Source organism: Xenopus laevis, chromosome 3L (assembly GCF_017654675.1).
Source record: "Xenopus laevis strain J_2021 chromosome 3L, Xenopus_laevis_v10.1, whole genome shotgun sequence".
Classification (NCBI taxonomy): Eukaryota; Metazoa; Chordata; class Amphibia; order Anura; family Pipidae; genus Xenopus; species Xenopus laevis.
Window position 1 is genome coordinate 33,630,777 of NC_054375.1, and position 23,917 is coordinate 33,654,693.

Genomic DNA, 23,917 nt, shown 5'->3' on the forward strand with positions numbered 1-23,917 from the left:
GGGGGGGGGGTGATATTGCAGACTTATCATAGTTAAAGGGGCGGTTCCACTTTATGTTAACTTTTAGTATGTTATAGAATGTCCTGTTCCCAGCAACTTTGCAATTGGTCTTCATTATTTTTTCTTTTTTAATGATTTGCCTTTCGCTGCTGCCTTATTCCAGTTTTCAAATGTAGGTCAATGGTCCCAGCAGTCAAAAAACGATTGTTCTGTGAGGCTATAGTTTTACTGTTATTGTTACTTATATATTCTATTCAGTCTCTCATGGAAACCACTGAATGGTTGGTAGGGTAAATAAAACTTTACCAACCAAATAGCCACTGAACAAAAAGTAAAAAAAAAAAAATAACTGAAAAACCACAAAAAATAAAAATGAATTGCAGTGGAGTAACTGAAACGGGGTCCCTCCACACCAGACACTAGTTCTTACCTTTAAGTAGTGGTAGGTGCATGTGGTGCCCTACTGGAGGGGCAGGCCTGGGTGCAGTCACAACCGCTGCTCGATGGAAGTTACGCCTTAACTAATTGCAAATTGTTGCAGAATATCAATGTCTATTTCATACTAACAATTTATCTAAACGTCAAAACTAAACATTTGGTGAAATTCTAGTGCAGATTTGTAACAATTTTGACCACTAGCAAAAACAAGAATTTGACCACAAAACTGGTCAGGTTAAAAATGTGCTAATCCCTAGTTATCCCTAGCTAGATAGCTCTCTCCCCTACCTTCCCAGACTCCTGGTTGCTGGTTCCATACATGAGTGGTCCAGCATGTTAAAGATGGAAGCCACCAGCCAAATAAATGTATTAGTGCTGTATGCCACAGGTGGCTTTAGTTTTCCATTAAAAACTCGAAAAGTCCTCAACATGCCTTGCTACCAATGGCAAAGTGAAAGGAAGGGGTTGGGGGGGGGGGGTGGAGGTCCTCAAGAATCAGTTCTATAAACTAGGTGGAAGGCCTAAGGTGAGGACTTCTAGAGGAATAATCTCAGAGATATTACCGGCACCACATGCTATGTTAGGAAGGCAGTGGGAGATTAGGGTGATAAATGAGAGACAGGGATTGGTGTAGGAATGAGGGCTTTGGGTTTTACATAAATGGACTAATGTTACCATTGGCTCAGAGATGGGCTGCACTTGACTGATGATGGTGCAGATGATGGGCAGAGGATGGCTTAAAGGTTGGAGTGGATTTTTAAACTAGACGTGGGTTGGGTGGGAGCAGTGAGTAATTCTGTATAGTAATACTGGTAATTAATAACACAGAGGGACAGACGTTGTATATACACAAGTTACAAGTTGGTACCAGTATTAAATTTATGTTTACAAAGCAAGAAGCTTGGCTGGTAAAATAGAAGAGCCGGAGGAATTGGCATTAGATGAGAAGTATGATTTCTTTGACTGAAACATGGCGTGAGTCACTCTATTGGACAGTTAATATACAGTAGAAGACTTTATGAAGCAGAATTTAAAACCCAGTATAAACAATGAATGATTTTGGAGAATGAGAGGCCTTATGGGTTAAACACTTCAGACAGCATTAGGAAAATTGATTGTAGGGGTATGCTACAAACCAACAGACGTGAAAAGCTCAGCTATTCTTTCCCTTTACAGAACACTGGTAATGCCCCATATGGAATATTCAGTGCAGTTTTGGTCTCCAATGCTCAAACGATGAGTTCGCAGAAGGAACACCAAGGTGGTATGAGTATGGGATGTTCCAATTATGAAGAAAGACCGGCCAAGTTGTTGTTGTTTATGCTGGAGAAGTGGGGGGATATGATAAATATGTATAAATGTATAAGGGGACCATACAATAAACTCTAATAAACAGGCCATTCTGATTAGAAGAAAGGGGGTTCCATCATAATACAATTAGGCCCATGAATCTTTAGACAGAGACAACCTTTTTCTAATTTTGGTTCTGTACATTACCACAATGAATTTTTAATGAAACAACTCAGATGCAGTTGAACTGCAGACTTTCAGCTTTAATTCAGTGGGTTGAACAAATAGATTGCATAATAATGTGAGGATCTAAAGCCTTTCTTAACACAATCACTTCATTTCAGGGGCTCAAAAGAAAATGGACAAATTAAAAAACTGAAAATAAAATGTTTATTTCTAATACTTGGTTGAAAACCCTTTGCTGGCAATGACAGCCTGAAGCCTTGAACTCATGGACATCACCAGATTCTGGGTTTCCTCCTTTTTAATGCTCTGCCAGGCCTTTACTGTAGCGGCTTTCAGTTGCTGTTTGTTTGTGGGCCTTTCTGTCCGAAGTTTAGTCTTCAACAAGTGAAATGCAGCTCAATTGGGTTCAGATCAGGTGACTGACTTGGCCATTCAAGAATATTCCACTTCTCTGCTTTAATAAACTCCTGGGTTGCTTTGGCTGTATGTTTTGGGTCATTGTCCATCTGTATTATGAAACGCCTCCCAATCAATTTGACTGCATTTAGCTGGATTTGAGCAGACAGTGTCTCTGAACACCTCGGAATTCATTCGGCTGCTTCTGTCCTGTGTCACATCATGGATAAACACTAGTGTCCCAGTGCCACTAGAAGCCACGCACGCCCAAGCCATCACACTGCCTCCACTATATTTTATAGATGATGTGGTATGCTTTGGATCATCAGCTGTTCCACGCCTTCTCCATACTTTTTTCTTGCCATCATTCTGGTAGAGGTGAATCTTGGTTTCATCTGTCCAAAGAATGTTTTTCCAGAACTGTGCTGGCTTTTTTAGATTTTTTTTTTTATTATTTTAGCAAAGTGCAGTCTAGCCTTTCTAGTCTTGATGCTTATGAGTGGCTTGTACCTTGAAGTGCACCCTCTGTATTTACTTTCATGCAATCTTCTTTTTATGGTAGACTTGGATATCGATACACCTACCTCCTGGAGAGTGTCGTTCTCTTGTTTGGCTGCTGTGAAGGGGTTTCTCTTCACCATGGAAATGATTCTGCGATCATCCACCACTGTTGTCTTCCGTGGACGTCCAGGTCTTTTTACTTTGCTGAGTTCACCAGTGATTTCTTTCTTTCTCAGGATGTACCAAACTGTAGATTTTGCCACTCCTGATGTAGCAATTTCTCGGATGTTTTTTTTTCTGTTTTTGAAGCTTAAGGATGGCTTGTTTCACCTGCATGGAGAGCTCCTTTGACCGCATATTGTCTGTTCACAGCAAAATCTTCCACATAAAAGCTGCCCCCCTCAAATCAACTCCAGGGCTTTTATCTGCTTCATTGATAATGACATAACGAAGGAATTGCTCACACCTGCCCATGAAATAGCTTTTGAGTCAATGATCCAATTACTTTTGAGCCCTTGCCATGAAGTGATTGTGTTAAAAAAGGCTTTAGTTCCTCACATTTTCTTTTTGTTCAACCCACTGAATTAAAGCTGAAAGTCTGTAGTTCAACTGCATCTGAGTTGTTTCATTTAAAATGAATTGTGGTAATGTAAAGTTGTCTCTGTCAAAAGATTTATGGGCCCAACTGTATGTGAAGTTTTCTTTTTTCATTTTTTTTTTAATGAGAGCTGTGAAGTCATGGAATTCTCCCCTGAGGTGACTACACTGGCAGATAAATTAGGTGGTTTTTGAGGGTTACCAAAATTAGTTTTTAGTTCAAAGTTAATGCAGGAACTGGTCCAAAATGGAATTAATGAGTATGGTTTAGCATAAAAATGGATTCTACAAAATTTTTTAACTTGCTGGAATTGTCAGGCTAAATAATAATGTCCTAGAGCCTCAGCATCGAGAACCATCCCTTGAGTCCAGCTTACATCAGCATCTTGCTTTTACTGTAAATGCATTTAGATGGAATACATAAAGCAGGGCTGGCTTACTTCCATTATTTGTGAATTAAATATATTATTGCCATGCAATGAAGTGGAGCTAATCACATGCACAGCAAATGGCATTAAATGGTGAAGAGACTGGAATCAGAATATTGAGTTTATCTTGTTCATTGTCCAGTACAACATTTATGTCTATGCATGCGGTCTTGCGTATAAGACTGAGCAGCTCAGATCCAATCAAATCAGCAGACTACACACATACACAGGAAATTGTGTTGGAGTTAGAAATCATTATATTGAATGCTATATCTTTAAATGCTGTTGGGATGAACACTGTAATGGGATAAGATTGGATATAATCCTTACAAATGATAGCATTGCATTATGACAAGAAAATGATTGTTGTTTAACAGGAAACCATTCCACTGACTTCTCTGTTTTTTTTAAAGGCATGTTCATATATGTATACTTGAAATCATCTACAATGTGCCAGTTTCTGTAAGTGCATAGAGTACAATTTGCAACTTTTCATATACACCAGCTCTAAAACAGATGCAGAAGCCCCTGGCTCTCTTGGTTTACTAGTATGTTATTGACCTTGTGTAACTTGAACCATATATCCCATGTATACTGGTCTTTTCCCCAACCACTGTGAGCCTGGAGTCCCTTTAGTCTTCTCATATTTTGATTGTTTTCCTTTTTTTCTCTAATCTCTGTAGCCTCCATTTAGTTTCCTTTTCCAAGACCCCACTCCTAGTTCACTTATAAAGGGTCCCATCATGCAGAGGACATTATTAGCTATGGTAGGAAAGGAGGGCATAAGACTCAGTGGGTGCATTAGTGTGATTAAGGTTCTATCCAAACATCTGCTGTTACCTAATAGATAATCTTTCTGAAGCTACACAAGCCTGCCATTAAGTCACTGACCTGCAACTCTGTAGTTACCACAAAATCTTCAGGGTGCAGCAAACTCTTCTACAACATACCCCCTAGTAAACATCTTAAATTGATCTCACCAGGGTAGCATTGGAACCTTTGAATCCTGGGATAGGGTGCAGGGTATCTAAGGATTCTTAAAACATGGCAGGTCTGGGGGACAAAATATCACATACAGAAACGTGTGAATATCCTTGGCGATGACACAAAGAGGTTTTGGACTTCCAGTGGCAACCTTATTCCTAGTTGTTTGCTTTCCTAGTAGAGCAGCCTGGATATCTTTGCTTCTCCTTTGGACGCCAGTGGGGTGTTTACACTATACACATCATCCAGCACAACTCACACCAGGGCATTAATTATAATTTGGAATAATAGTCATTCCAATCATGTACAGGTATGGGATCTGTTATCTGGAAATCCAAAGAGTTCTGAATTACGGAAAGGCCATCCCCCATAGACTCCATTTTATCTAAAAAAATTTAAGAACTACTGTATTTCCTTTTTTTCTGTATTAATAAAACAGTACCTTGTACTTGATCCAAGCTATAATATAATTAATCCTTATTGGAGGCAAAACCAGCCTATTGGGTTTATTTATTCTCTGGAAACTCCAGGTCCCGAGCATTCTGGATACCAGGTCCCATACCTGCACAATGTTTAACTACTTGTAGTGTAGTGAAGGGTTCTGGGATTTGTAATGCAACAACATCGGTTGATCCACTGAACCAAACCAAGCTCTCATAACAGGTCTTCAGATACAGTCACAGTATTAAGAAGAAGAACCACACACAAGACTCTATGAAAAAACTTCCATACAGATTTATTAATGATTACAAAGGCTGTGCAAGATACACAACTGCAGTATGCCAGACTAATGAAAATGGATTTTGGCAGATTTTAATTTTGAGTCAATGAACAGCAAAGCAGCAGCAGCAGTCTGAAAAGCCTTTTCGGCAAAAGTATAAGCACCCATTGCTGTGTCGGACACGTTTCATGACAAAGAAAGTGTTTGAAGGTAGTAGTTATGCGATCGAAGCTCAAACCCCCCTCCCGCACAGCGCTTAATATCAGTGATTCAATGCTGGTGCAGCCAATCAATTAGCTCACCAGAGTTTTAGCCTCACTGAAGGCCCCAAAAGAGGTACATTCAATACAAAGTTCAGTGCCACAGGCTTTTCAAACGGTATTGTCATTGTCGAGGACTTACGTAAAGACCCCAACTATGGATTGATATGTCTTTTATCATTTCACTATATGAAAGCGGGAATATGTTCTTTTCCAGTTGCCGATAATGTAAACTGTGTGAACCATAAATGAAGACAGGAAAGGGAATCTCAGTACAGTTATACCGGCACAGAAAGTGTGAATACGCAATAAGAGTGGATGCTAAATAATAAAATACATAGATCACTGGCTTTTTTCTTCTTCTTTATACCCTTCCATCAAGGATGCTTTTACGTACCAATCAGCACAGTGCCCCGCTCCTCCTTCCATTGAATCTGGTACTGATACAGTACATGTAGGGCAATCATTTCAAGATGGGCAATAAGCCGTGAAAATAATAATAATAATTACTCCAGTTTGATTCTAGCTTTTTTTTTTTTCTTCCTAAAATACAATAAACATAAATCTGAACCTATATAATGTATAGTGTGTAAAACAAAATACCAGTTTTAATACATTCCAGCATTTGAGAAATACGTCTGCATAATCATAAAAGAAAAGTGCCGCCCTTGCAGTGTTTGACTAAATATTCATAAGAACGGGACTGTTGGTTTTATACGGAAGGATGGCAAAACACTAGCAACACCTGCACGGGGGCATCAAGCTATAGCCAGTGCTAAATTAGGGGCTGCATTATACAGCCTTGGGGATACTCTCACTTTGATGATTAAAACCTTAAAGGGACGCACCACGTTGGTAATGTTCGAATGCAGCCAAGTGCAGAAAATGAGGTGACCAAATACTGAAATGAATTGAGTTTCCATATTAAACACAATCCTAATGTATCTGAGCAAAGCTTTGTAATCCATCACTCCAAAACATAAAACTTTCTTGGCAACATGAGTTTGGAATCAGATCGTAACAGCCCAGGAATCACCCAAATCCTGCATTTTTTGGGGGTACACTTAGTTGTAACAATGTGCTTCATATTCAGTAGACCTGCATAAAGCATAGATCTGTGCTGGCGTTTTTGGCTTTCCATGTTCATGATTATGGCCATAATCTTAACTTCATAGTGGCTATTACACTGCCACTAGGGACCACAACACCAAAGCTCTATATTCTTTTTCTTCCATTTTTGCCCATACGATATAGCAGGAACGCCCAAAGGCGGCATTTACACAAGCCAGATTAATGTCATCCGACATTGCTTGCAAAGGTGAAACTGATATGAAGGTTGGAGTTCTACTCTGGTTACCTCATCACGTAAGAGATTCTAATTTTACATTCGTTAAAAATAAAATACAAAAATAGATACATTTCGAAAGAGATTGCTCAGCAACAATAAGAATCCGAACAGAATAAAAACCCTGATTCAAAACACAGTAGCTGTGCAAAGGGAATGTCTGTCTCATGCAATACAGTGCCTTCACTTCTTTGCTATGATATACAGAGATGAACCCATGGAAAAGTTATAAATGATGAACCTAGTGACTAATAAAACCTCATTCTGTAAATGATCCCCATCCCAACATTCATGGCAAACGTACTTGTATAAAAATGAGTTTGCCATCACATATCAGAGGTAATACTTGGATGATATGTCAGAGAGGTCTATTGGAGGTATAATCCTATATCATACCAAACAGACTGCTGCAACAAAACACAGAAACAAACATGGCTGCAGTCAGGTAAGTCTTGAGGCATCATCAACCAACAGAGGGATCCAGTGTGAACAAATGAAGAAGAGCTCAGCTTAAGCTCAGAGTTTGACCTATAAACGTTATAAAGGCAGAGAAAACGCACAGCAAAATAGCTTGTCATCACGTAAAACAGACAGTGACGTTAAACGGATAAGAATGTCCTTTGTGTGTGTGTGTGAGAAGCCATCACAAAGAAACTGTATTTAAGGCAGTATATCCTATCTTGGACTTTGGTTAGTGATGCTATAGTCACTTTGTATACAGGTGCCTTTAGAGGGCTTAATAATAACAACCAACCTCTAAACTACCAGCTGGGATTTCCTTCATTGGCACGCTCGGCCGTACTGCAGTGCATATCCGATATCCTCTCAGGTCTGTAATACATAGCAAGCTGAAGTTACAAGCTCCTGACCCACTTACTTTCTGAAACTAAGCATACAAAGGAAAAGAAATACCGCCGATGATCCCCACCACTGCATATAAATTATTAAACTATTAATGGAACGGACAAAGACCTATGCTGGTGTCCTCTGACAAAGTCCAAAGTGATTCAGTGTTGATCATATTCTGAGTTCCACAAAGGTTTCCTATACATAAGCTTAAATACGGGTGTAAGCCGCCCCGTTAACTGGCTCGTGTAAGCATATCTTGGGCATCTTCGTGCAGTCCTACGTCGGTTTCCATCATATCCGGCTCACTGGGCTTTTGCTTCTTAGTGGCCACTGAGGTCATTGCATCTTCTTTAGTGAGCTCCGATGCTAGCAGTGAGGTGACGGCACAGCCGGCCTTTCGGTTAGCTGCAAGGTAGAGAATACATATTTTAGAATGTGTCTTGGTAAAACAAAATCTCATGGGAGCTCAACAGCTGACCATAAATGGAAAAGGATACCCAGTGTACCCCTATTTTGATTTTTTTTAAAGAAGTCACCATGGAGTTCTTACATAAATATGAAACCAAAGACGTTGCATGTCAGTATCACTTTAATAACAAACCTACATACCCAATCTCGTACATAACCTGTGGACTGCCTGTATATGATACAGATAAATGGACACATGACCTAAAAGCTGCCAAATCCTGTTTTTTTGGTAGAAGCCCAATGTAGCAGATCAAATGGGAGAGCCAGAAACTAAGTCTGCAAAGGCAATCACCAGCCAGGTAATTTAACCAACAGGTATGCCTGCAATCACTTCTAATGGCAAGTGGCTCACGTCAAGGCAAGCACGCAGTCAGCTCTCGGCATATTTGGTTGAAAGAATGTCTGAACTAGTGACTGTGAGTTGATATGCACCCACGCGGCAACTCATTGCCACTGCCTTTACAGCTATTGATAAGCACAGATTTTTGGCCAGACATCGAGTTGCAAATAGGACATTTCTCAATCTATACCTCTCAGATATGATGAATATTAATAAGTTCTGAATTGAGGAATATAGCTGGCATGTTAAGTTGCTAGGGCACATAAGGATTTTTGATTGCGGCTCAAAATGCCCAGAAATACCATGGAAATGTTTCTGTAGCTCACAACCACCACTACACCACTTATATTGCTCAAAACACCGTTTTTTCTTGTTTGACCCCGTCATCATTTTGACTATTTGTGCCATGATTTTGTTTCCACTGCCTTTATTTTTCATTCTGGGTACAAAGGTGTTTGTGGTCTTTACTGTTCTCATAAGGACGGGCAATAGCTGAATGCAGAGAGATTTATCCCATTCACTTGCTGTCTTGTGGTAGTCACAATTGTCTGTAATCAGGAAGCTGGAACCCTGACTTCTGTTCTGTGCAGTTTTATAAACAATAGAAATTCAGGTAATAGAGTTAAATCATTGCAGGCTGCCTTGTGCCAGGAAGCTTGTCCATGCCAGCAAAAAAATTGCCTTTTACATTTAGAAAAGAAATTCCTTCCTTTCAGTGCTATTCTGGTTTACTCATAATCACACAATGTTATAAAGGGCAAATAAAACTAGTTTAAACCAATGATTAATAAAAAGCAAGGCTTTTACTGAAAATCTGTCAGAACTTTTGGGATTATGTAATAAAAGGTCTAGTCCCCTGTAGAAACCACACATTTAAAAGGAAACATCTTAGTTTCTATGAGTTACTGCACATGGGAAAGTGCCTTTTAGGGCAGAGACACGGGGAGATTAGTTGACCGGCGACAAATCTCCTCTTATTCGAGGCGATTAATCTCCCAGAACTACCTTCCCGCCGGTAGGGCGGCGCTCGGAGCGCTTCATTTTCCAAAGTCGCCAGAAGTTACCTCACGAGGAAACTTCGGAAAACGAAGCGCTACCAGTGCCATCCCACTTGCATTCTAGCCAGCGGGAGGGTAGTTAGGGGAGATTAGCCGCCCAAAGAAGAGGAGATTTGTCGCAGAGCGACTAATCTCACCGAATCTGAATCTCACCGAATTCCTTTATGCTATTTTGTGTTACTTTTATTCATTTATATTTTTTTATTCACACCCATAATTTAGTAACCGTTAAAAGCCTTGGAAATGGCTTTGTATCAAGGGCTTCAGAGAAACATTCCTTTCTAACTTCTACATCAGCATATTTAACAGCAGACCACAAGCTTTCGGTTACTGCACAAAGTACGGGTAATTTTATAGCTCCATAAGATGTCCCACTCTCATGGATCTACAAAAATCATGGCTGGCAAAAAGCTCAGAAGACATTGCTGCTTACAGGCAGTTAGGCTTGCTGCTCCTCTTCCAAGCAAGAAAAAAAAAGTTTTTGTTTTTTTTTCAATTACAATTTTTTGTAGATATACTTTAGTATTTGCCATGTTAAAATGTTGTAAGCAAAAGGAACACTAATATAGATATAGGTTTTCAGTAAAGAAATAGTTATGTATTAGGCTTTTGGAGAATAAAGAGAAATCGTATGCATCTAATATCAACAAAAAGGCAGCGTTAATCCTTTTAGTGCCTAGAGAAGGTTTAGTGAGAGGGAAGTCCAGGCAACAAACCAGTATCCTGAATTCTATATAAGATCAAACCCTGATTTAACACTGTAACCTTTTAGGGATGAGTTAAGTGTATAACGTAACTAGTGAGGATGCTGCACTATCACTAATAGAACATAGGCTTCTGTATATAAAGGCCTCTTCCTGCCCATTGGCGCATTAATACTTCTGGAGTTCTTTTATGTGGATAAGAAAAGTCTGACCAGAGATATTTTATTGAAAACACATTCCAGTTCAAACATGGTGCTCAGCTGCTGCATATGCAAACCATACACAGAAAGAGTCTGTCATTTGGCCAAGTTGCTGAACATGGGGAATTTTCCTCACAAGGAAATGTTTGGCCCTCAGACCAGCAATTGGGTTAGAGGGAAGCCAACTTGCCTCTTTTTCTAAAGAGATTTGGGGTTAACTTCCAAATATATCGCCTAGTGGTATCGTTGCTAAACAAGTATTGAGAAGGAGGGATTTGTTTCAACCATTGATGTGCAATCCCATTTCAGAAAAAAGGGACAAGAAGCTTTGTTATTCTATTTTACTAGGGCCTTGGGCACAATGAACTGCAACATCATCTGACTGTTCTTCAACCCAAGAGAGGATATGCTCAGTCAGTGCATTGGTGCTCCCTTTTGCTCTTTTTATTTTTTATTAATGACCCCCCTTGTTATATTAAGCTGCGGGCATCTAACTCTGTCACCACTTCCCAAAGCAACTTAAAGGAACAGTAACTTCAAAAAATAAAAGTGTTTTTAAGTAATGAAAATATAATGCAGTGGTGCCCTGCACTGGTAAAACTGCTGTGTTTGCTTCAGAAACACTACTATTGTTTATATATATAAGCTGCTGAGTAGCCATGGGGGCAGCCATTCAAAGGAGAAAAGGCTCAGGTTACACAGCAGTTAGCAGATAAGCTCTGACTGTCTAATGGTGTTATATGTTATCCATTAGTTAACCTGTGCCATATAGCCGTTTTTCAATTTCCGCCATTGCTCCACAGCAGCTTGTTTATATGAACTATAGTAGTGTTTCTGAAGCAAACAGATCAGATTTACCAGTGCAGGGCAACACTACATGATATTTTCATTACTTTAAAACACTTACATTTTTTGGTGATACTGTTCCTTTAAGGGAATGGTGGTACACACTAGCTTTGGTGTAAGCTAATTATCTGGGTCCCAAGCTCACAGCTAGATGTGGTTGTTGAATGATACTGCTATTTAATATCAATGAAAAGGAAACAGGTTGTTAAAAAAAATAAATAAGAAAAAGGTTCTCATGCGCAGAGCATGCACAAATTAGGCACATGCAGCACCACAAAAGCTAAGCAGCCTTATTATTGTGCCAGGCAAACAGGTTTGGGCACAACAGAGTGCAAGGTTTCATAGGGAGCAGCACATCATCATCCTACTGCCAACAACAACAAATGTTTAGGGGTGGCTCACATTTAAGTTTACTTTTGTATGTTATAAAGTGGCTAATTCTAAGCAACTTTTCAATTGCACTTCATTTTTGAATTGCCTTCTTCTTCTGATTCTTTGCAGCTTTCACTTGGGAGTCACTGACCCCATCGGAAAAAAAAAATGCTCAGTAAAGATGGCCATAGATGTGCAGATTATGTTGGACAAACGATCGTCCGTGCCAATCTTCTGACCTGCAACTAAACATTCAGCTACTGAATAAGAAAAGTAAATAACTCAAAAACCACAAGAAATTAAAAAATTAAAACCAGTTGCAAATTGCCTCCCAATATCCCTCTTTGCATCATACTAAAAGTGAATTTAAAGGTGAACAAGTCCTTTAAGTACAGTTCCAAATGTCTACTTCATTAACAGCAGAATGTGCCACAAATTCACTTATTTAAAGGAATATTTCTAGTGACAATCAAAATTGTTAGGTATGATGGCACTAGCCATTACAGCGCGGGATTGTAAAATATAAAACATTATTAAAGGGGTTGTTCACCTTTGAGATAACTTTTAGTATGATGTAGAGAGTGATATTCTGAGACAATTTGCAATTGGTTTTCATTTTTTATGATTGAAGGTTTTTGAGTTATTTAGCTTTTTTTTCAGAAGCTCTTCGTTTTGAATCTTAAAGGGCACCAATCTTGACCAAAATCATTTCCTAAGTAAATACACTATGCGAAAGTTCAAGAAATCCGATTTTTAAAACAGTTAGAATTGTTTGTATAATGTAAATGATCAGCTCACTATACCTTCTGCAAGATCTCCCCTATCTCGACTGCAGTTCTAGCTGAGGCAGGCATCTTGGATTTCACTGGCTCCTCCTACCTATATCTTCCCAGCCAACTGTAGCTCTGAAATCTCGCACATGCTCAGTTCAAATTCCTTGCTTGCTGATCAACCCTTCTAAGCTATTTTCAAATCAGCCAAACCTGTGTGTTAGCTGCTGTACAGTAGTGCTGCCACCTGCTGGAAGTTAGCAGGTGGCAGCACTTCTAGTGGATACTTCCAGTGGAGGAGTTTACTAAAACAAGGCATTCTGGGTAGAATACTCAAAGCAGTGTTACAATCTGAGCATGCTCCTGAAATTTGCACATTAGAGTCTCTGTTAGAGTCTCAATATGGCCTCCCTCGGTGAAAGAACCCATTTGACAAAGTAAGGGATTTTTTTAAAACCTGCAGTTTTTTCAAAAAACTATATATGTAGTTTGATTAAACGTGTTTAGCTTGTACTGGTCAGATTGTTAATATGTGTTTGATTTTGGCTGTGACAGGTGCCCTTTAAGCAATCTGGTAACTAGGGTCAAAATTACCCTAGCAGCCATGCATTGATTTGCATAAGAGACTGGACTATGAATATGAGAGGCCTGAATAGAAGGATCAGTCATAAAAAGTAACAATAACAATACATTTGTAGCCTTGCAGAGCATTTATTTGTTTAGAGGGGAATCAGTGACACCCATTTGAAAGCTGCAAAGAGTCAGAAGAAAAAGGTAAATAACTATAAAAAATAAATAATGAAAACCAAATGTTGCTTAGAATTGGCCGTTCTATGACATACTTAAAGGTGAACCTCCCTCCATTAATGGACTAAGAACATCTTAAGCAAGCAATGTGCATATAGAAAGTAAGGTTGGGTAACTTTGTGGGAAATCCTTTTAGGGCTAAGCTTTATAAAGCACCCAGAAGCTGGTCTTGCTCCAATGCAATGCTTTGCAAATGCAACCGTCCCTCAAGGTAAAATTATTTAATTTTAACAATAGTTATTATTGGTTGGTTCCATGCGGGTGATAAAGGAATAGTCAATTCTATTTGCTGAAAAACACCAGGTTTGAGAGATGCATTTGGTTCTAACTTTTTCCCAAATTAAGTGAAATTAAGAAAACATTAACATTCCATGAACTGGCACAATTAGATACTACGTTCATGTGCTATGGAATTACAATGTCCCTAGTACCCAGGCTGCCGCAAAAAAAGTCCTGCTGGAGATCAGTGGGGCTTATTTATAAACACGGGGCAAATATGCACATGGGGAGTAACCCATAGCAACAAATCAGGCTTCTTTTTTTTTTTTTCAGATAACTGTAGGTTGAACAATGAAAACATTTGATTGGTTGGCATGGGTTACTGTCCTGATGCAAATTTGCCCAGTGTTTATAAATTAAATGAGCCCTACTATCTTTGTTTCAAGGGACAATTATCCAAGGCCAGATGTATCAATAAATGTCTGTTTCAACAAATTCCCACTTGTTCTTGTTAATATGCAGACAAGTTGGGAGAACAGTGGCTACAGGAACATGTATGGGACCTGTTATCCAGAATGCTCGGGACTTGGGGTTTTCCAGATAACGGATCTTTCTGTAATTTGGATCTTCAAACCTTAAGTCTCCTAGAAAATCAATTAAACATTAAATAAACCCAATAGGCTGGTTTTGCTTCCAATAAGGATTATTTATATTTAGTCGGGATCAAGTACAAGGTACTTTTTTATTAATACAGAAAAAAAGGAAAAAAAAATTGGATTATTTGGATAATATGAAGTCTATGGTAGACGGGCCTTTTCGTAATTAGGAGCTTTCTGGATAACGAGTTTCCGGATAACGGATCCTGTACTGACCAAAAACCATCTCTCAACCCATTAAACCATTAAACGGACTGATATCTAAGTTACCAATGATACAGATGGTGAAAGAAAAATAATATAAATGAATATAAAAATGAACAGGTAAATGGTGGATGTGTTCGGTTAAAAAGGGGATTGTTAGCAAAAACACATGACACGCAAAGGCACCCAACAGTTACCAAGTCCGCTGCCCGCTCCTCCTCCTCACTGAGGGACAGGAGAGAGTCTATTGAGAAGAAAGTGTCCGTTAACAGGGGGAATACAACAGGTCTTCATTTGACTTGGTTTTGGAACCATCTCTTTGCAACTTACCCTTGCAAAGTACCAAGGTTCTTGTTAGATCAAGAGTCAAAATCAAGGAAAAGTAAAAAATAAAAGGGCTCATTCAGACTGGAGTGCATGGGTCTGTTCAGGATTCAATTTTGTGTTGGAGGGGATCAGATAATGTTCTAACATGAAATTTGGAAATCTGTCAGATTCTCACGCGGCTGCCCATAAATTAAAGGAAAACGATACCCCCTGAACAATGTAGGTCTCTATGGAAATACATTACATAAAACAGCTCATATGTAAATGCCTGCTTCGTGTAAATAAACCATTTTCATAATAATATACCTTTACAGAAGTATGTGCCATTGGATTATTTAATATGCCACTTAAAGGGGCTCCGTCACCCAAAAAATTAATTCCAAATCCTATAATGTTAGTCAAGCAAAATAAACTTTAATTACACAGTAAAAATGTTTAAATCTTGTTTCCTTCCTTCTGGGAATTCATAATTATAGCAAGCAGGCAGGAGCTATTTTGTGGACAAGCCTTGCATCATCTCAGAATCTTGTTTGTGCACCAGAATTGGGGACCTGATGTTCACCCCCACGCACTGGCTACACAATTAAATAGTAAAGAGAATGGGGGAATGTGGGGAGAGCAGTGACATCTAGGAAGTGCTGAATGGAAAGTGAAAGTAATTGTCTGCCCCCTCTAAGGCACAGAGGAGGGGCAGACAATATTTGATTGATAGCTGAGATTTTTAAATTAGTTTACAACAGCTATGAATGCTTAAATAAAATAAATAAAAAAAAAATAAAAAAAAATTGGGTTTCAGGTTTCATTTGAAAAGGACATGTATTATACAGCTTTTTATGTATGGGTGACAGGTCCACTTTAATATGATATCAACCATCTGTTGCTTAAGTATTAATTTGGGGGGTAAAGTTTTCCTGTAATGGGGATACAATACTCAAACCACTGTCCATAACCTGCCATGGTTGCAGCTCATATTAAGCCTTTCATAGATACAGTACATTGGATGAAATCACACATAATGAGTGTCGCTGACTCTAAATAATAAAAGTAGACACTGGCCTATCCAACTGGAGACCAGTTTGCAAGAGAATTCAGTCTGAATAAGCCTCTCATGGCATAAACCATCACTTTACTCATCCATGGAGCATGCACAAGATGTATTACTCTTGCTTTCCCATCATATTCTGGAGAACTCAATATATATTCTGCAGTACACACATATAACATAAAAACATTTATACCTGTTTGGATATTGGATAGTGACAGAACCCCTCCCCCCCCAAAAAAATCTATTTTTTTGAGTGCAAACCGCTGCCATTATGGCATTCCTTGTGTTGTTTTACTTTTTTAAAGGGGTGGTTCACCATTAAGGTAACATTTAGTATGTTATAGAATGGGCAATTCTGAACAACTTTTCAATTGGTTTTATTTTTAATAGTTTTTTAATTATTTGCCTTTTTCTTCTGACTCTTTGCAGCTTTCAAATGGGTGTCGCTGACCCCTTCTAAAAAACAAATACTCTGTAAGGCTACAAATGTATCATTATTCCTACTTTTACTGATTATTCCTACTTTTACTGATCTTTCTATTCAGGCGATCTCCTATTCATTTTCCAGTCTCTTATTCAAATCAATGCATGGTTGCTAGGGTAATTGTGACCCTAGCTACCAGATCGCTTAAAATGCAAATTGAAGAGCTGCTGAATAAAAAGCTAAATAACTCAAAATCCTTAGATAATAAAAAATGAATACCAATTGCAAATTGTCTCAAATATCCCTCTCTACATCATACTAAAAGTTCTCTCAAAGGTGAACAACCCCTTTAATGGTAAGCTCAACTGAATTTTAGATTGTATAATGAAAGAAAGTGTAATTCCAAGCAACTTTCTAGTATCCATAAACGAAACATGGCTTTTAAATTTTCTGTAATATAGAAATAGTGTTTGTATGTTCTTTTCTGTGCCCGTTAACCTGTACCCTGTTTCAAGAGTCAGAACAAGCAATGCAAAGGGAAAAATACTGCATTTAATAGGAATTTCCATTCTGAATAACTCTAAAATCCCATTTCAATTAGTGTGTATTGGAAAACTGCTTGACATTACATTACAAAAAATTGGGGTGAAGCAACCCTTTAAATCAGATCAGTAGAATTGACAGTTTCAGATTGGTCAGTCGTTTTCTGCCAAGCAGCTGAAATGACGTTAGCCTGTTTACTATTAAAGGGATACTGTCATGGGAAAAAAATTTTTTCCAAAATGAATCAGTTAATAGTGCTACTCCAGCAGAATTCTGCACTGAAATCCATTTCTCAAAAGAGCAAACAGATTTTCTTATATTCAATTTTGAAATCTGACATGGGGCTAGACATTTTGTCAATTTCCCAGCTGCCCCTGGTCATGTGACTTGTGCCTGCACTTTAGGAGAGAAATGCTTTCTTGCAGGCTGCCGTTTTTCCTTCTCAATGTAACTGAATGTGTCGCAGTGAGACATGGGTTTTTACTATTGAGTGTTGTTCTTAGATCTACCAGGCGGCTGTTATCTTGTGTTAGGGAGCTGTTATCTGGTTACCTTCCCATTGTTCTTTTGTTTGGCTGCTGGGGGGGAAAAGAGAGGGGGGTGATATCAGTCCAACTTGCAGTACAGCAGTAAAGAGAGACTGAAGTTTATCAGAGCACAAGTCACATAACTTGGGGCAGGGGGTAAATTGACAAAATGTCTAGCTCCATGTCAGATTTCAAAATTGAATATAAAAAAACCTGTTTGCTCTTTTGAGAAATGGATTTCAGTGCAGAATTCTGCTGTAACAGCACTATTAACTGATTCATTTTGAATTTTTGTGACAGTATCCCTTTAAGTAAAGTAAGTCTGCTCTTGGTTACAAAATGACATTGTAATTATAAACACTGTATACATCCCAGGAAGAAAGGAATCCTTTTAAGTGTCACGACGTGGGTGAATGAACAAACATCCCCTTTCCTCCCACTGTGTCCCTAAAGCATGTAGGAGGGAGAAACAAAAGCAAGCAGAGAAAAACAAGTGAATATATTGTTGCCATCATCGGGTACAGCCAGATGAGCAACTGAGGGGAAGGAGGAAGATGTGAGGATACAGAGGAATTCACAATCTTAGGGAGAAAGAACATAAAACTTGTAGCAATTAAAATGCTTGTGCCAACCAACTTGTACTCATAATAACCAACCAGTATCCATAATGAATGCAATTTCCCTGAATGTTAGGGCACCAATATGCAAGCTTTAAAGGAGAAGGAAAGCTAACCAGGCAGTTTAGTTTATTGCCAATAGATTAGACAAAATAGTGCAAGCTAGAATGCTATATTTATTCTGTAGAATGCTTTACCATACCTGAGTAAACAGCTCTAGAAGCTTTCTTTGTTTGTTTAGGATAGCAGCTACCATATTAGCTTGGTGTGACATCACTTCCTGCCTGAGTCTCTCCCTGCTCACTCATAGCTCTGGGCTCAGATTACAGCAGGGAGGGGAGGAGGGAAGGGGAGAAAGGAGCAAATTTAGCATGCTCAAGCCCTAGCCCTCGAGGTTTAAGCTGAAGGCAGGAAGTGTGATACAGAAGCCCATGTGTACACAATAGAAGGAAAGAAATGAAGTGTTTCTTTTAAACAGGACTCAGAGCATTACTTTGAGGGTTTACTGGTGTATTTATATAGACCTTTCTGATAAAGCTTACTTAGTTTTAACCTTTCCTTCTCCTTTAAAGCCATATAGCACTTTATAGCATTTTGTCCTTAGAAACGAAAAAAAAGGGTAAAAAATAGGCAAAATTACACTACATTCATAAACTCTCCACGGTTCAGTTTTCTTTCTTTTAGGTAACCCACACAAACGTACTCTAACAAGGACAAACCATCTCTGCTTTTTAGTCAGTTTGGCAGAATCTTTTGTGCAAAGACTAGGTCCCTTGTGCTTGAATTAAGAACATTTGCACTAAAACTAAAGTTCTGATTCAGTTGTCCGGCGAAATAACGTCACATTGATACAAGGTTATAGAAATACTTATACATTCAGCATACAAGGTAAAATTTGGCCATAACATATTTCTTTCGTTTGACACATGGGGATGTGCATTATCATTTGATTACGGAGAACTTGCCTTGCCGGGGACCCCTTTTCCTTCTGAATGCGGCTCCCGATTGCAAAGCTTCAAGCAGACTGTCCATCACTCCAGTTTCGTCACCCTCTGCAGAAAGAAACACACCCATTTTAAATCATGAGTAAATTAAATATTTCCAGTGTACGGTCAACAAATTACAAATGATTCAATAGTGGGACTTGAACCTTATCTTGTTTTCCTGCACTGATTAAAAACTGCTGACAATATGCGGTTTTCAACCTGGAAACACCTTTCTTGCATGGGTCACACGGGTGAAAAACCGCAGCAGCTTCTTATTTATTCTTGAAAACAATGACTGACTTGATCTAATTAAATGTGTTTTGAAGAAAAAAATCCACAGTTTGACATCTGTGTATATTTATATTATGCATGTTTATTACATAATCATTCCTCTGCGGGAGACATGAATAATCCCAATATAAATAAGCTCTAGTTGATGGCAGCTTCTCTTCGACAAGAATAGCTGATTTAACCCTGTATACGCTAATTGCCATCAGAAATCTACATTTTATATTTCCTTTAAAGGCTTACCTATGCGTTCTACAAAAGCATAAACAGTAGAACCACCATTTTATGTTTTTCCGGGGACCTGGGAAAACTTAAAATCAAGGGATGTAAAAATGAGGTTCTAGTGTAACTAGGAATCAATGACAGTTCATGCAGACTACCAGGCTTTGGAACTATTCAGATGCCTTGCAGGCGCTTATATAATTCTGTATAAGAAGAGCACCCATATTTGAATATACCAGTCATGCAGGCAAATAAAGTAAAGGACTGGTATAAAGTAGGGATGCACCAAATCCACTATTTTGGATTCGGCCGAACCCCGGAATACCGAACCAAATCCTAATTTGCATATGCAAATTAGAGGTGGAAAGGGAAAAACATTTTTTTTCTGAGAATAGAAAACATTGATCATACACTGAAATGCCAGCTTTCCTAATATAAATGTCACATTGCAACTGAGTCATATACAGGACTGTTTATGTGGAACTGGCTTTATACAGTAGTATTGGAAGATGTGGCAGGGGGGCTATAAAAGGATTCACTGGGCTTGTGGCCTCAGGGAAATCAGTTCATACCTGGGCTGTGGCTACACACATCCTTTAACCGCGTCACTGCTCATTTGGGTCACTGAGCTTTAATAAGTAATGAATCCCATGGGAACCTTTCACACACACCCAACCCACATAATATAAATGAATGCACTGCTACATTTTTTTTTTTACACAAGAGGATATATACAATCCCCCAGAGAACTGCCATACAGAGAAAAGCTGTTACTAGAATAATAAGCCGTCGGCCCTGAGCTGACTGCGGTATGTTAATGGGAAAGGGCTTGTGGCATTGGAAATCACTGTATCTAACGCCTTCCATCTACTTTCCAGAGGAATTATATGCATGGCTTTATATGCAGAGCGTTCGATGCTTTTCTAACTTGGAATTCATTCCTGTATAGTTAAATGCAAAATATGTATTTATTTCGGGAAGGAATCTCAATGACTTATTCTTTGGAGGATTCCGAGTGTGCGAGGGCTGGGAAATTCTGAGTGTCATAGGGCTTCTAAGCAACAAGCTGTGTGTTTGGAGTCATAACAATATATATATAAATATATATATATATATATATATATATATATATATATATATATATATATATATATTTATATAAGCATATAACGCATGCGTTACAGGGACTTCTTGCTGACGCTCATTACTACAGACATTCCTCTTCTTCACCGCAGTGCAGGCCTCCCCTCCCTCTCTCTCTCTGCATTGCACAAGCACACAGAAGGGAGGAGGCTGAAGTAAACACCGCCATATACTGTACAGACAGGCAGTTCCATGCGCCCTCTGCTGGCTGATCATCAGACTACACTTACCGCATTCATTCATTTGTGAAAGGATAAAGATAACTAATCATTTTTTTTTTCAATATCACTTTTCTGTATTAATGGTCGCTTTTGTATCATAAATATGTGATTGTAGTGCAGTAAAAATAGAAAATTCCCAACCTTATAATCACAGTGAAATAAAGTTAATATTATCAATGGTATTTTTGTTTCTCTGTGCAATATGTATATGTATATGTATATAAGCTCACACAGCTATGAGGCTGAGATCTTCTGGATTTGGTGCAGTTGCTATGGAGATAACTGATGAAAACAAATGCAGCCATTGATTGATCTTCCTACATAGCACATGTATAACAAATCACATTCCCTTACACTAGAAAGTGAAATTGTTTGGCTGCAATCTTCTCACCCCCTCCAAGACCAACTCAAAACACAAGAAGCAGCTGCCGTTCTGATCACAGTGAAAGGCAGATAGCAAACTAGTGTGTGCTTTGCTTTCATCCCAGAGAGCAGCGGGTTAAACACCATTTAATCAGTTTTTTACCTCCCTGTTGCTACAGCAACAAGCAGTCAATGAGAGCTAAATCTATAAAAGCACATTGGAACATCTGTCGTTGCGTTATCGGCAGCAGAGTTGCTATCAATGGCGCCATCTGGTGGAGGGACAGTGGCTTTAAAACTTGACCTACATAGGAATAAGCAATGGGATTGCTCATGGACTGTATTAATAAAGGTGTGTGTGTAAAATGTTTTACTCCAATAAAAATATGCGCAAAGAGGTATTGATAGGGCTGTTCATGAGATTCTCTGAAATCACATTATGACTTGAACGTAATGAAATGCGTCCCATCTCCGTTCGGCACTTGCCTAACTAATAGGAAACAATGGGCTGCCTTAACTCATGTCTACTTTTGTAGTGGAACAAAACAAACCTCTAACTCAAGGAAACGTGTAGGAGCCCTTGCATTCCAATATATTACAAGTATTCAGTACTTATATATACACACACACACACACACACACACACACACACACACACACATCTATATCTATATATACACACATCTATATCTATATATATATATACACACATCTATATCTATAAATATGTAAAATATATGGACATTATAAGTTACTGAGGACAAAGGCCAAGGGTTTTTATACAGGTCATGGAACTCTGAGGTTAATTATAGTATTCCCAAATTTTGCAACAGGGGTACTTTATTTATAATTATAATACAATAGTTTCAGCGTTATGTATCAGAAATGATATCACTAAACTCCGATTATAACCGATGACTAAGCAGCTTTTATATAGTGAATAAAGTACCCCATCTTGTAAATTATAAGGATATTATAAGTTAACGAGGAGTTTCATGAGGCCGAAGGCCTGGGGGTACTTTTTTTTATTATAATACACAAGTTTCAGTGAGTCATGTGACAGAAATTACATCAGAACTCACCATTTATAACTGATGACATCAGACATTCGTTTATAAGGATATAATTTACAAGATACACATGGCTTTTGTGTATTATATAGTGAATAAAGTACCCCCTCTTGTAAAATATAAGGATATTATTAGTTACCGAGGAGTTTCATGACCATATAAAAACACGAGGCCGAAGGCCGAGTGTTTTTATACAGGTCATGGAACTCCGAGGTAACTTCTAATATCCTCATATTTTACAACTGGGGGTACTTTATTTATTATAATACACAAATTTTAGTGAGTCATGTGACAGAAATGACATCACTACTCACCGTTTATAACTGATGACATCACTACTCACCGTTTATAAGGATATAATTTACAGGATATTCATGGCTTTTGTGTATTATAAGCATATAATACACAAGAGCCATGAATATCCTGTAAATTATAACCTTATAAATGGTGCTTCATTATGTCATCGGTTATAATCAGAGCTTAGTGATGTAATTTCTTTTTACATGACTCGCTGAAACTTATGAATTCTAATAAAGTACCTCCTGATGCAAAATATGAGGATATTAGAAGTCACCTCGAGCTCCATGATATGAAGAAAAACATTCCGCCTTCTGCCTCGTGCTTTTATAAGGTCATGGTACTCCTTGGTAACTATAATATCCTTATATTTTACAAGAGGGGGTACTTTATTCACTATATAATTTACAGGATTTTCATGGCGCTTTTATATATTCGGTCCCGTTCTGGACCTTTCTCAAGACATTAAAGGGATCCTGTCACCAGAAAACATGTTTTTTTTTCAAAACACATCAGTTAATAGTGCTACTCCCGCAGACTTCTGCACTGAAATCCATTTCTCAAAAGAGCAAACAGATTTTATTGTATTCAATTTTGAAATCTGACATGGGGCTAGACATTTTGTCAATTTCCCAGCTGCCCCTGGTCATGTGACTTGTGCCTGCACTTTAGAAGAGAAATGCTTTCTGTCAGGCTGCTGTTTTTCCTTCTCAGTGTAACTGAATGTGTCTCAGTGAGAAATGGGTTTTTACTATTGAGTGTTGTTCTTAGATCTGCCAGGCAGCTATCTTGTGTTAGGGAGCTGTGATCTGGTTACCTTCCCATTGTTCTTTTGTTTGGCTGCTGCTGGCTGCAAATCTGTTTGCTCTTTTGAGAAATGGATTTCAGTGCAGAATTCTGCTGGAGCAGCACTATTAACAGATTTATTTTGGAATTTTTTTTTTTTCCCATGACTGTATCCCTTTAAAGGTCCAGAACGGGACCGAAACATTGACAATAAATTTTCTTTCTTTCTTAACTGCTTTATGAATTCCTGGAGTGCGTCAATTTTGAGGGGACTACTATATATAATACATTTCACAGCCATGAAGAGAACTCTTGATTGGAGTGCACCACAGCTGGAATTATATATATATATATATATATATATATATATATATATATATATATATATATATATATATATATATATATATATATATATA

General features: G+C 38.4%; 1 protein-coding gene across 3 annotated transcripts in view; it reads right to left on the reverse strand.

Moving 5' to 3' along the window:
- Positions 1 to 5,531: 5,531 nt before the first annotated feature.
- The window catches only part of diaph1.L (diaphanous related formin 1 L homeolog), a 149,643-nt gene continuing 131,257 nt past the window's right edge, over positions 5,532 to 23,917 (reverse strand). For 2 of the 3 annotated variants that reach the window (XM_018252083.2, XM_018252085.2), the window contains 2 exons: positions 19,088 to 19,174; positions 5,532 to 8,400 (listed from right to left, as the gene is read on the reverse strand). In XM_018252083.2, coding sequence (XP_018107572.1) covers positions 8,228 to 8,400; positions 19,088 to 19,174 — 260 coding nt within the window. In that variant the 3' untranslated portion in view covers positions 5,532 to 8,227. Of the gene's footprint in view, positions 8,401 to 14,836; positions 14,884 to 19,087; positions 19,175 to 23,917 lie in introns of all 3 variants that reach the window. The other variant, XM_041586136.1, reaches the window with a different exon arrangement.